The sequence below is a fragment of the Alosa sapidissima genome, chromosome 9 (assembly GCF_018492685.1).
Source record: "Alosa sapidissima isolate fAloSap1 chromosome 9, fAloSap1.pri, whole genome shotgun sequence".
Lineage (NCBI taxonomy): Eukaryota > Metazoa > Chordata > Actinopteri > Clupeiformes > Clupeidae > Alosa > Alosa sapidissima.
Window position 1 is genome coordinate 17,165,568 of NC_055965.1, and position 13,344 is coordinate 17,178,911.

Sequence of the window (13,344 nt, forward strand, 5' to 3'; positions counted from 1 at the left end):
GCCTCGGTTTCACGACAGACAAGCCGGAGTACAAAATAAACTTGGTGTACACCTTCATTAATGTTGATTTTCTCCCGACTGGAGGGTCATACTATTACGACATTCTACTGAAATAGGGAGGAGGGTTTGGAGATCATGATACCGTGTCCGAAATGTGCATTCATTGCTCAGAAAAATAAGGCTCTGACAAATTCTGGGAAGTTCTTGGATTCTGCCATAGACCTCAATGTTAAAAAGAGAGCCCGATCACTGCATAATTGTGCGGGGGCGTGTACTGCTACCCTATTTGCATAAATTTCCAGGGACAGGAAATGGCCTCTCATGAAGTATCTTCGTAATCAACCATCTTTGGCATAGCCCCAGTCTTCCCCAATCACTGGAATGCCCTGCAGGGCACTCTTTACTGTAAAATGATAGTTTGAGCATTTGTTTGTGTGCTCCAAATAGGTTGGGGAACTGATTACAAGCAAGACAAAAACAAACATGTTTTTCTTAGAAAAGCCAATTTGTATTGTTGCGCTGAACGGGTGGCGCCCCCTGGTGTTAGACCAGCATACACACTCCGGGGAGAAAAAAATGGTTTGGAGAACTTTCAAACAATAACACATAATTTATGTTATTGGTAGTCTGTTTGTGTACAGTATGCACATACAGAAATCAAAGGCTTCAAATTTGTGTAAACAACAAGCTCTCTGTGTAAATGGTGGGGACGCAATCATCCATCACAGCTGGGCAGCAGTCCCATAATCAACTTCACAATAAGAAACCACTTTGTTGAAACCACATAAAAAAAAAAAAAAAAGTCTTATGTACATCCACAGAGAGTCAGCCACAATACACCAGTCTCAGACGTGACTGACATCTCAACGGTCCAATCACAGGACAGAGCGGCAGTAAGAGAGTCCCTGTTCAGCGACTCGGCTGACTGTGCTTCTTGGGCAGCCTCCTGCGGTCTTTGGTGGCGTTGCGCTTCCTCTTCTTTGCGATGAAGTTCTCCAGCTTGCCGCTTCTCTTCAGGTCCTTGTACTTCTCGGCCAACTCTAGCTTCTTCTTGTCCGCTGCAGGTAGGAAGAGGAGGAGGAGGAGAGGAGAGGAAGAGGCAGAAGAGAGGAGGAATAGGAGAGGGGAGGAAGAGGAGGAGGGGAAGAAGAGGAGGAGGGGAAGAAGAGGAGGAGGGGAAGAAGAGGAGGAGGGGGGGAGGAAGAGGAGAGGGGAGGAGGAGGGAGAAAGAGGAGGAAGGAGAGGAAGAGGATGAGGTGAAAGAGGAGGATAGGGGAGGGAGAGGAGGAGGAAGAGACGGAGGAGAAGGGAGGAGAATGAGAGGGGAGGAGGAGAGGAGAGGAAGAGGGGAGGAAGAGGAAAGGAGAGAGAGTTAATCGTTAAGACCGGCTTCTGGTAGCATTATTTTCTGCCATTTTCAAAAGGTAGAATGAAAACCCAGACAAAGAAAAAGAGTAGACGAGGACGAGGACAATCACAACAACAAGGCAATGTGAAAGGCCCCACTTACACTTCTTGAGGAAGAAGGGTCTGTGTCCCTGGCCCACGAGCTCCCGCTGTTTCCTCTTGAAGAGCAGCTCTTTCTCTCGCTGCTGCTCTTTCCTCTTGCGTTCGCGCTCCTGGTTCTCCTGGAGACAGGTGCCGTGGAAACGGCCGCAGAACGGCAACCGTTTGGAGTTAGGCAATGGCAAGACAATGCTAATATCAAATAATTTTACATTTTTTTATAATTATTTTTTTCTGTATCCATCTGAAGGGGTTACTTTAATTATTCTTTCATTTATACTTGTATTGTTTATCTTTTCATTATTTGCATTGTTTTGTACAAAACCTTTAACAATTAAAGACTTGTCTGAGTTATACTTAAGAGCTTCATGCTCAAGATGATATAGACATTTCTCGACATGAACTCTACCATTAGATTTATATAGACATGACTCTTGATGGTGTTCTTATAATGTTGGACTACAAACATATTTTATAATTTATAATTCAGAATTTATCATATTATTCTGAGACTGGGTCAAACCACCTGGACAACATAAGATGACCGAAGGAGACAACAGGCTAACTTATTGGGAGATAAATGTGATATCTCTGATGAAGATATCATTTTTGCAGGAACATAATGCATTAGATAGTACAGTGAGTTCCAACCATGAAATATGATTGGCAGCAAAGCATCTTAACTAAGCTGTGATTTCCTATAACGCAGAATATTAGAATAGGTTATTTCAAGGAGTACGATTGTGAGTGGATAAGAAACGGTCAATGCCTCAGTCTCCTTGACAACTTAACTTACCATCCTCTTCATCAGGAACTTCAGCTCCGCCTTTTTGTCTTCAGATTTGATCTTCTTCAATTTCTTCTTCACCATCTGACAGTAAAAACGTTAAAAAAAATTACAGTACCAAAAAAAAAGTATTTTGCTTAAAAATGAATGTCATCTAAACAGAGATAGTGAGCAGGGCTGAGCGGTGCGAATGTTCGAATGTTGACTCGGCCGCTCCTCCGCTCAAATTCACGTCAGGCTCCTCCGCTCAATTTCACTCCCCGCTCCACTTAAAAATCCTCCCGCTCCAGTGAAATCGCTCCACGCTCGCTCCAATTTAAAGAGGAAGAAATAATCTACACGCCGAATTGTCACCTAAGAAAACTTAAATCCCAAAGAACTACTGTAAGAGCAACGGCAATTTCACTCATAGGACATTTATTTTGCAATAAAGATAATGCAACACCGATAGTTCAACAACGAACAAGCTTGGCAACGTCAATACACATAAGCTTAAAACTAAAGGGATCAGTGTGATTAATTGCCGAAAGAATACAGGCTTAGCATCCAAGTTTTATTTCAGCCTTAGGCCTACTTGATATGAAGCATATTCAAATTGCTCACGTTTTTCTTTGCTCTCCGTAGCACACTCATGTTTCTGTGAAATGTGTCTTCTTCCTGTTCACTGGAACAGTGTCCCCACATGGTTGTTCTTGCTCTACATTGTTAGTATCTAGTTGTTTTGTAGGAATAGTACACTTGTAGGCCCTATGACTTTCAGTTTCCTGTCTAAAATATTTAGCAAACTCCATCCCCATCAACAAACTTACTATGGCCAATATCTTTGAAATTTAACAGTCTTGGTTTCATTAGGAAGACATGAAATCTGGGTGGATTTGGGCATGCCTCAGACTCATGGTGTGAGCGGTATCGGAGTGAAATTGGAGCGGAACAGAGCAGCCACTCCGGCCTCTAAATTAAAAAGCGCTCCGCGCTCCAACAAAATTCCATCCGCTCCTCGTTCCCTCGCGCTCCGCTCACTAGCTCTGCATCCAAATCTATTCCTTGACACACACCACTCCCAGATATCTCAATAAATTTATGGTTGTGACGTTTCACAGACAGCAAAGTTTCACAATCAGCCTACCAGTTTTTCTCGATCCTGAATGTCATTGATGAACTTGTAGGTCTCCGTGAAAATCTCCGGCTTGTATTCACCAGAGAGGTCGTCGAAGCGAGGGTCGCGCGATATCTGTGTGGAGTGTGGCAGAGAAATAAAAGTTTCAGCTCATTAGGCGGCATCTCCTTGACAGAGGGTCAGCACAGCTTGGCAGTGTCACAGTAGCTCTCCCCGACTTACCACTTTCTTGACAGGTACAACTTTCCTGAGGAAGGGCACCCGCTGCTTGGAGGAAATCTCCTGTGGTCTAGGAGAGGAAAAGGCAGCAGTTACAGATGTATTCCAATCTCGTACGTCAGCATTTCAATGTATTCATTACCTTGGGTACCTCAGAGGAGAATTAAATAGTTCTTTCGTCAAAAACTTTGAAAGAGAAAGCATGATAATTAAATAGTTCCACAACACAGTTCTCCACTGAACACAGTTCATTATGTGAATTGATAATGGTATCTGCCTTGTTATTAGACTGGCACGTTCAGAAATAGTGCTATGAAGGGCTGAAAATGGTTCAGTTATATGTTTTACAATGCAATGAATATACTTTTATAACAAAAAAAAACTCCTAAAAATGACAAAATATTAGTATCAGTATCGGTTATTGCCCAAATTGTCAGTATTGGCACAGAAATTCACAATCATTCCCTAATCTTTCAGTAACTCTGGATGGGTGTATACGCTCACAGAGACCATTACTGTACATTAGTGTTGTCACGATACCAAAATGAATGTTTTACCAGTCAAGAATTGCGATTTCGATACCAAGTCAAGAATTGCGATACTTGCGATACTTCTTCGATACTTTTTAAAAAATGTATTTGATTTGGGGGCCCCACCACCTTGACATCATCAGTAATATTGAATATACTGTAGTGTGATCATTCACACCAGCCGTGTTGCTACAGTTACCTTGAAAAAGTAATCTGATTACTTATAACTGATTACTCCTTTAAAAAGTAACTTAGTTACTTTACTGATTACTTGATTTTAAAAGTAACTAAGTTAGATTACAAGTTACTTTATTAGTTACTTTCAGCAGCTGCCAACACCCCCACCGCCTCAACATAAAAATGATAACCGGTTTTGCCAATACTCACTATACTGGAAGTGCATTTCAACAGTAATGCCAACAATGTATAGCAGACATCCCAACCTAACCTACTTAGATACTGAAATTCAGATGTTTGTTCAATAATGTTTAGTCAGTACACCAAATAAGGAAGGCCTATTGATAGAAATTGTGATAGTAAAATATGTAGATTTTTGGTAGTTTGGCCTTTTCATGTAGCCTTGGCAACTAGCCATGTAGTATAGGCCTGAGTAATATGCAAATTAAATTACACTTGTTAAACTCACCTTAACAAGTCTTTTGCAATCATTTAACCCGCCACGAGCAACGCTAAAGTCACTGTTATAAACAGTGCAGTGTGCAAGACTATCATTATGTTTTACTCTTATGAGACAATTGGGTACACTTTTTGTAGTCTGATGTGAAATGGGTTTTAAATGTTCCTTTTTGAGGGGCACTGACTGCCATGACGATCCTGTTCCTAGATACACTAACTGAACTGATTAATTAAGTTCGGGAGAAAAGAGATATAAGCTAAGCCCACCTACACTGAAAACTGGTTGATTTAGCAAAACAGACTATGCTCTCTGTCTTGGATGCGCTTGCAGGCACACACGCACCACTCCTCTCTCTCTCCCTCTCCGTTGTGTGCGCGTTAAACTCAGATGCACACGCGATTTGAAGTCCGGTCTGGCTTGCGTGTTCTTGTTCGCTCTAGGTTACTTAGTAACGCGTTACTGGCATCACTGCACACCAGTGGCCATCCCAGATTCTGCTTGACTCTTAAGAGATACGTGGTTAAATTAACCTTGTCTCACGGTTTTAGTCTAGTGAATAAAAGTTGCACATAGCGCATAAGGATATGTGGATGCAATTAATTATGTTTTGTAAGTCATTAGATAAAATAAATGTAAAAACAAAATGTACAAGTTGAAGAAACTTTCTGGGATCATAGAAGAGATAAGTGTCTTGCAATGTTCATTAATGATTTTAGCGAGCACTATTGTCAAACGTGACCTGAGCTAGCGGGATAGTTAGCAAGGATCTCTCTTCAGATGTAAAAGTTTGCCATGGTTGCTTAGCCTATTTCTAAACTAGATGTACCGCAGAGTGGTACAAAATATGACCGCCGTCCAGCACGTTTTTCCACAAAAATAAATCACGCTGAAAGGCCTATATGATTCTAACTGTCTCACTAAATTGCATTATCCACACTCAATTCTCACTGGTATCTGCTAGACAACAAGTACCAAAACATGATTAGTTCATAGATTTCACATGTAAAATTCATTTTATACAACCCCAACCCCATCTTGCCTGGTCTTAATTCTGAGAAATTCTTGAATTGTGTGCGTGCACACATTTATGTTTATGTGTGTGTGTGTGTGTGTGTGTGTGTTTGTGTGTTTGTCTGCGTATGTGTGTTTGTGCATGTGCATGCATGCGTACATATGTCTACTGTGTGAGTATGTGTCATACGTATGATTACTGTGAATGTATGTGTGTGCGTGTGTATCTGTTTATGCACATATGTGCACATGGAATGGGTTAACATGACCCCTGGAGGCAAACATACAGAAAAAAATTGGTCATCCTAGGTCCTACGGTTCTCGAGATATTCACAGAAAACTGTGTCTGCCCTACCCTCCTTTCGGGGGGTCCAGTACAGCAGGGGGGCTACAGATCAAAACAAAAAACGATGGTTCCATGCTATCCATGTGGGGTTACATGCCCACCAAGTTTCGTGTACCCCGGTCTTTCAGTGTCCCGGGAATCCTTGACGGAAATTTGGACATGCGAAAAAAAGAAAAAAAAAACTGACTAAACCTATATGACCGCCGCTTCGCTGCGCATTGATCATAATTGCATTGAACCCAAATAGTAAGCCTAAATGACCAAAATCCCACAGCTTAGTTAGGTTAGCAACACAAACTTCAGAGATGCAAGTGAGCAAATGAACTTCATATTAGCCTATTATTATGTGTTACCATAGAATCACTGGAACTAGCAGCCATCTCTCGCTGTTTATAGCACGACAGCTGCGCTTACGTGTGTGTGAGGAGAAAAGACGCACAGCCACAGATTAGGGGAGGAGGCTCTAGCATGCCTTGTGCACACGCATGTTACTTCAAAAGAACACGGTCATTCTCAAAAGTATCGATACTAATAAAATTAGGCAGTGACATTTTTAATTTCAGGGTATTGCGATACTTTTGTAGTATCGGTGCACTGTGCAACACTACTGTACATCCAAATGTATGTATGTGACATACATATGTGTATGCAGAATGTGTGAGCAGATGAGCTGGGTTTCACTTGTGTTGGTGTGTGTGTGTGTGTGTGTGTATACAGAATGTGCGAGAGCAGGCTCTCACTTGTGTTGGTGTGTGTGTGTGTGTGTGTGTGTGTATACAGAATGTGCGAGAGAGCTGGCTCTCACTTGTGTTGGTGTGTGTGTGTGTGTGTGTGTGTGTGTGTGTGTGTGTGTGTGTGTGCAGAATGTGTGAGAGAGCGGTGTCTCACTTGTGTTTATTCAGACGTTTCATCTGGTCCGGGCGTTTCTTGCTCCTGCCTGTGTCTGTGCCATATGCGATTTTGTTGTAGGCTTTCATCCCAACTCTGTTCTGTAGTTGCATGATTTCCTCAAAGGACATGTTTGATAACTCTACAAGGGAAAGCAAAGTAAAAAATGGAGTTGACAAAGTCTGTCATGGTAACAAACATGCACAACTAAGTTGTCTGTTTGACTTAGATTAAACTCTGAAGAGTCGATGTAGCCAGCAAATACCAGCGTGTTTAGTAACGCTGCTTGCATACTATAGGATTATTAGAATTAAAAATCAATTAATTTATAATGAATTAATGAAAGGATTACCTATTAGTGAACTGTCTTAAAAACAGTACACGTCATTACAGAGATAATGAAAGAGCTTCACACCTCTTTTGACATCATCTTCAGTCTCCAGTTGTCCCTGAGGCCTGGTTCCCTGGGTGGGTTCTTCCTCCGGCTCTTCACCTGAGCTACTCTCATCCTCTTCCTCCTCATCTTGAGCATCTCCGCTCACTGCAACGTTTGCATCCTCAACATCCTCTTCCTCCTCTTCTGCATCTTCACCGTCATCTTCTGCTTCCTCCACACCTTCCCCGTCCTCTCCTTCATCCTCGTCTTCTTCCCCCTCCTCCTCCTCATCTTCTTCTTCATCATCTTCCTCCTCCTCTTCCTCGTCTTCATCTACAGATTCATCTTCTTCCTCTACCTCACCTTTCTGCTCTTCCTCTGCCTTCCACAGGGCATTCTTTTTACTAAGCAGTGCAAAGTTTCTCTCCATCTCATCATCGTCGTCGTCACTTGAACCATCCTGCATCTGGGGAATCTTTTTCGTCGTGTTTGATTTCATTGCGCCTTGGCTTTGCTTTAGGTCGCAAACCTTCTGTTTTTTCCGAAGAGCCATTGGGAACTGAAAACAAGAAATATCATAGAATCAAATAACTACACAGTAGGCCTACACTTGGGCTCTTTAGAGTAGTTCCAGTTTTTGGGGCATTTTTTTTTACAAACAGCAGGGTAAACATTAGAAGGGAAGACAGTGATATTATAGATAATACTATAAGATACAGTACAGGCAGTATAGGCAGAAATCATACACTAGGAAATAAATATTTTGAAGAGTAGCCTAGAACACACATGTTAGGTTTTGAGGGGCTTTAAGATTTTCAAAGAATATAATATTGTTTGCTCTTTCAACACAGTTTAACAAACAATACATTACTAAAAGCTAGATATATGAGAGTATCTAGCAGGAATATATTGGGACATGGATTTCACAGAATTCTTGCAAATACATACAGTGAGATGTCGTTTATGCCCTCTAGAGCAATTTGACGAATAAAGCAGTCCACAACAATGTCCTTGCATAAAAGTCTTAGAAGGGTCTGGCTGAATCATTGTAAAAGACATATCCTTTTACGGTAGTTAACAACTTCAAACTTTTGATTGAGAGCAAAATTACGTTAACTGGTGGCGTTTTGAGCAAGACCGTTTATTTCCATCACTGAATGGGCTTTAACATTTCGAATAGAAGCTAACCCCCATATTTGTTCCATTCCAGGTCTGAGACAAAGTTTCATTCCTATGTGGAACATAATAGCACTTGGAACAGAGACATCATCTTTGAAACACAGCACGTAGGCTATACCACGGTTGTTATTATTCTTATCAAAAGAAAAACAGATCTGACCAATCTCAGGAACGTCAACCGTAGGAAACTCGCTTAACTTGTTTAAGGTTTAAATAACGTCAAGTTACAATCACGTATTTAGGCTATGTAGTCCTAAGGTTCGATGATGTCCTCCATGCATTGACCCCACATACCTCCGTCCAAGTCTCAAAGAAGTTACTTGATGTTAGCCTACCTAGATGATACCCAACTTAACGTCGTTATCGAAAGTTAACCAGCAGCTGACTATATAACTCTAATTAGTATCTTCATAAACTGCAAACCCAGCCTTGCAATGAAAGACACACTACGCCTGCTGTGGAACAAGAGAGGTTGTCATTTTCATTCTTATTGATGCAACCTCCTAAACCACGTAGGAACTAGGAGCTCCATGTCCGTGATGCTCCCAAATACAGTCCGAGGCTTCAGAAAGGCCTGCATACATGTTGTTATAGCCTACCAGCCAAAAAAATCATATTTGACAAGAACCGCAACTCGTTGATACACAATATTGTGTCAAGATCCTTAGGTACAATACATATAAAATGCCATAACGATGTTAGTACTTACTTGGAGAAATTCTATCTTTGTGTCACATCGGCGATCAGGAGCGTGTTAGCTACCCACGTGGATTGTGTTTGCTGCGTTTGCGCATGCGTATGTTGTGGTGGTTGTAGCTGTGATAACCATGAATAGCCAGGAGGTGGAAGTAGTTGGTCAAATATTGAGAGTTCAGCTGTGATTATTAAAGCCCTAATCATAATCCACACAAAACCAAACTAAATCTTAAAATAACCGACTTCTTCTTGAAAGTATCACACACACACACGAAGAGTTTATCCGCCATTTTAATTAATTTTTTATAAATCATTTATTTTACATTTTGTTCTCAAGTCATTTCAATAGAACTGTATTTTTGATACCTGAAATACAAATCAGAGATTTAGGAACCATACTCTTTGTGTGTGTGTGTGTGTGTGTGTGTGTGTGTGTGTGTGAGAGAGAGAGAGAGAGAGAGAGAGAGAGAGAGAGTGCAGTATCATGCTGCTCAGGGGCGTCACCAGCCGATTTTACCGGGGCTTCAGCCCGGGGTAAATTGAGCTCAGCCCGGGTAGCCAAAATTGTTATTTAACTTTTTTATTTAGTTGTGCGTTCTATCCCTCGTAGCCTGTTAGAACAAGGAATCCCGAACACTAAACTCTGACAAGGAGAAGCAAAACGGGCCGGGCCGGGCCGGGCCGGGCGGGGCTGGGGGTGGCTGGAGAGCGGCAGAGGGTCGCTTCGCGGGTCTGGTCTGGTTATACTGCTGTCAACTAGTCACTGGGTGGTTCAGCGTATAGGTCTTGCAGTAGGCTACGTTGAGAAAGCAGACTTGACATGGCCAGCAAAAAAACAATTGAAACTGTTTGGCGTTTTCAAACGAAATGCAAAGGGTAAGCAAGCTATCCTTAGTAGCCTAAACACTAAGCTGGAGTCAAAATTAACTTTTTGAAATGAGAATATCTACTAGTCACTGACAAATGAAGTGGCGAGATCCACCAGCCATTCAAAAGGTAATCCGTATTTTCTGTCTACTAGCCAACTTCAATATTTACCAGTTTGTCTGGTGCAATTTTGAGCCCTGCTAGTAGGCTAAGCAAGCAAGAATTAGGCAACTGCAAGGCATCTGGTCAGGTTAATTGGCACGACACATTTCAGTGCTCTTTTGAGAGAGAGAGAGCGAGTGAGAGAGAGAGAGATGTATTACACTCAGCTTTAAATAACTACATTTAGCCAGAAGGGAACATTTGTACTGATGTTCTGAGAAGCAGACGAGGATGTTACACTCTCTAACACACAAAAAAAATGCCGTTTTGATACACAGTAGGCCTGCAATGTAGGATTTTTTGTAAGGGAGATGTTTTAACAGTGACAAACTATAAACCATTAAATATCTAGAGGGGGCTGAGACAGCTTTCAGGAAGTGATGAAAAAAAACAGCAAGTTATTAGAAGGACAAGAACAGTTGAACTGCTGATGAGAAAAAAACAGCAAGTGATGCCAAAGACTAGTGCAAGGAGATAATGTGAGAAAGACAGAGAAACACCAGTAATTGATGAACCATAAGCAACTGATGAGACCACAGAGAGTGATGAAGAAGAGAACAGCTAGTGATAAGAACAACAGAAAACAATAGCAAGAGGTGATTATGATATTTTCTCTCTCTCTCTCTCTCTCTCTTTCTCTCTCTCTTTCTTTCTCTCTCTCTGTGTGTGTGCAATCCCATTTTAACATCAAACATTTTACTGTATTTTTGGTAGATTTCTGGCATAGATCAAACAACAAAAGAGCAGTCAGGTGATGGAGAGAGAAGGGAGATCAACAGAAGGAGGTGCAGAACATTTGCTTATAATGATACATTACATGCAACCTCACACTTAAACGTATATGTACTTAGTAATTCAATAATAAATAATTTGGGCAGTCTAATGTAGTCTGTTGTCTACTATAATAACATCTTTTATGTACTGTATATATACAGTATATAAAAACAAATCCTCAGATAATCTTTAAATTTACATCCGGTCCAGCCGGGCTAAGCCCAGGTTGTCCTTAAAGTCTAGAAACGCCCCTGATGCTGCTGGAAATAAAAATGAGGGGAAAATCTAATAGGGTATTAATTTAGAAGTATTGTCCTGCGCACCATCTTTTTGCAACTGTAGGATGCTTGACTTCCATGTACGTGGAGCAATTTCAGAACGGAGCAGATGACTGTAACATCTCTAAGGAATTAAAACCAATAAATTAAATAATGAAATGTCCTCAGTGAAACACTCTCCATTAATTATTCACATACGGCATGACTCAGTAGGTTACGCTTGACAGGGTACAGTCTGCAATTTCCCTGCAATCTCCAAATCTTGCGGTTGCTTAGGAACAGACCCAACAATAATTCCAACAACATGTGCCTTGCAAGACTGACTCGTTTCTCTCTCTCTCTCTCTCTCTCTCTCTCTCTCTCTCTCTCTCTGTCTCTGTTTTTCCCTACGGGCAATTCACCGGGACATGACAGTTGCATCACTATAGTTAAGAGAGGCTTTTGTTCTGCCTGTTCTGCCTGAAAACACTGTCAGCATTGGAGAGGAGGATGAGCTAGATGGTCTGGAATTTAAGGTCATGTAGCTGCAGCAGCAGCAGCATGCGTCTCCTGTTAAGCTCTTGCCAAACCTCTCTCTCACTCTGTCTCATGTCTCGGAGAGAGAGACTATCAAAGAGACCCATTGTCATCCCAGTGATCCCACAATGTTTTATTACGTTTGTTCAAAGAAGAAAACATCTCACCAAGACGTGTGAAGTGTGAGGGTAGTTATTATGGGTACACATTTATGGTTTATATGTGTTTTATAGTGTATGTGTATTTATACACAACATGATTGATGATATAAATATAATATTTATATACTACACATTGTATGAGTAGCCTACCACAGAAGGTTTGTCAGAAGAACAAAATTAAGGGCAACAAAATATATACCACTAATAAATACTACCAATATGTATTCATGTATCACTACTGATAATAATGATGATAATAAAATAATAATGATGAAATAATAAAACTGAGGTATTAAAGGTTCTTAACATGTCATGATCAGATAGCTGTCTGCAGTGTCAGTGGAGTTATGTTTTGATATTGCTGTAAACATCCCCCATTGGTCTCACCAGCTGATTAATGTTACTTGAGCTTGCCTTGGGAGCAGAACATTCCAGCACTTCTCTATGGGGAGATGATGCACATGGCTAACAAGGGGGAACTCCAGACAGCTCAAACACCGCAGACACACAGAGACAGACTCCACGTTGCCTGGTTGGCAGTGAAACACCTTCAGCCCCTCAAGGCTCAGAAATAATGATAAATAAAACAACAATGCATGCCATGTGTGAGCTATGCAATATGTAATGAAGAAGAACTGGTTGTGTGTATAGAACAGTTCGAGGTAAATGTTTGGTTGTTGTGATTGCTGTCAGTCTGCTCATTTTGTCCGCAGTATTCAGGTCTGAATACTTGGCCCATTCTTCTAAACAGATTCCAGGGGGACTCTCTTTTTTGCTTCTCCACAAATGTTTAACTGGATTTCAGTCAGGTGAATGACTGGGCCAATCTAACACCTTGAATTGTTTCTTCTGAAACCAATTAAGAGTTTCCTTTACTGTATGCTTTGGATCGTTGTCCTGCTGGAAGGTCCTCATCCTCATCATACTGCGGATGGCAAGATTCTTCCGGTAAATAGTGTCATTCATCGTTCCTTCAATTCTTATGGAATCTGACAGCCCCACACCATGATGCTTCCACCCTGTAAACTTCACTGATGGTATTATATTGTTTGTAGGGTGATAGGCCATTTCTCCTCAAAACATGTAGTATGACAGCCAAAAAGTTAAATTTTGCTCTCATCTAACCAGGCTACATTATCCCAGTATTTCATAGGTTTGTTCAAATGTTGTGTAGCAAACTTTAAACGAGCTTCAACATGCTTTTCTTCAGTAATGGAGTAAGAATACACATAGCGGCCATGGCGGTGGAGTGCATTGCCTATAATTGTTATCTGTGGTGCCTGCTGCCACCAAG

At 41.3% G+C, this 13,344-nt stretch overlaps 1 protein-coding gene across 1 annotated transcript; it reads right to left on the reverse strand.

Annotated features, from left to right (window-relative positions):
- Positions 1 to 595: 595 nt before the first annotated feature.
- On the reverse strand, positions 596 to 9,424 carry rrp36 (ribosomal RNA processing 36). The gene is made up of 8 exons (XM_042103695.1): positions 9,306 to 9,424; positions 7,457 to 7,976; positions 7,042 to 7,183; positions 3,633 to 3,699; positions 3,420 to 3,524; positions 2,303 to 2,377; positions 1,511 to 1,628; positions 596 to 1,058 (listed from the first exon to the last, which is right to left on the reverse strand). The coding sequence occupies exons 2-8, from the start codon at positions 7,968 to 7,970 to the stop codon at positions 910 to 912; spliced, it is 1,170 nt and encodes a 389-aa protein (XP_041959629.1). The 5' UTR covers positions 7,971 to 7,976; positions 9,306 to 9,424; the 3' UTR covers positions 596 to 909.
- Positions 9,425 to 13,344: the final 3,920 nt, after the last annotated feature.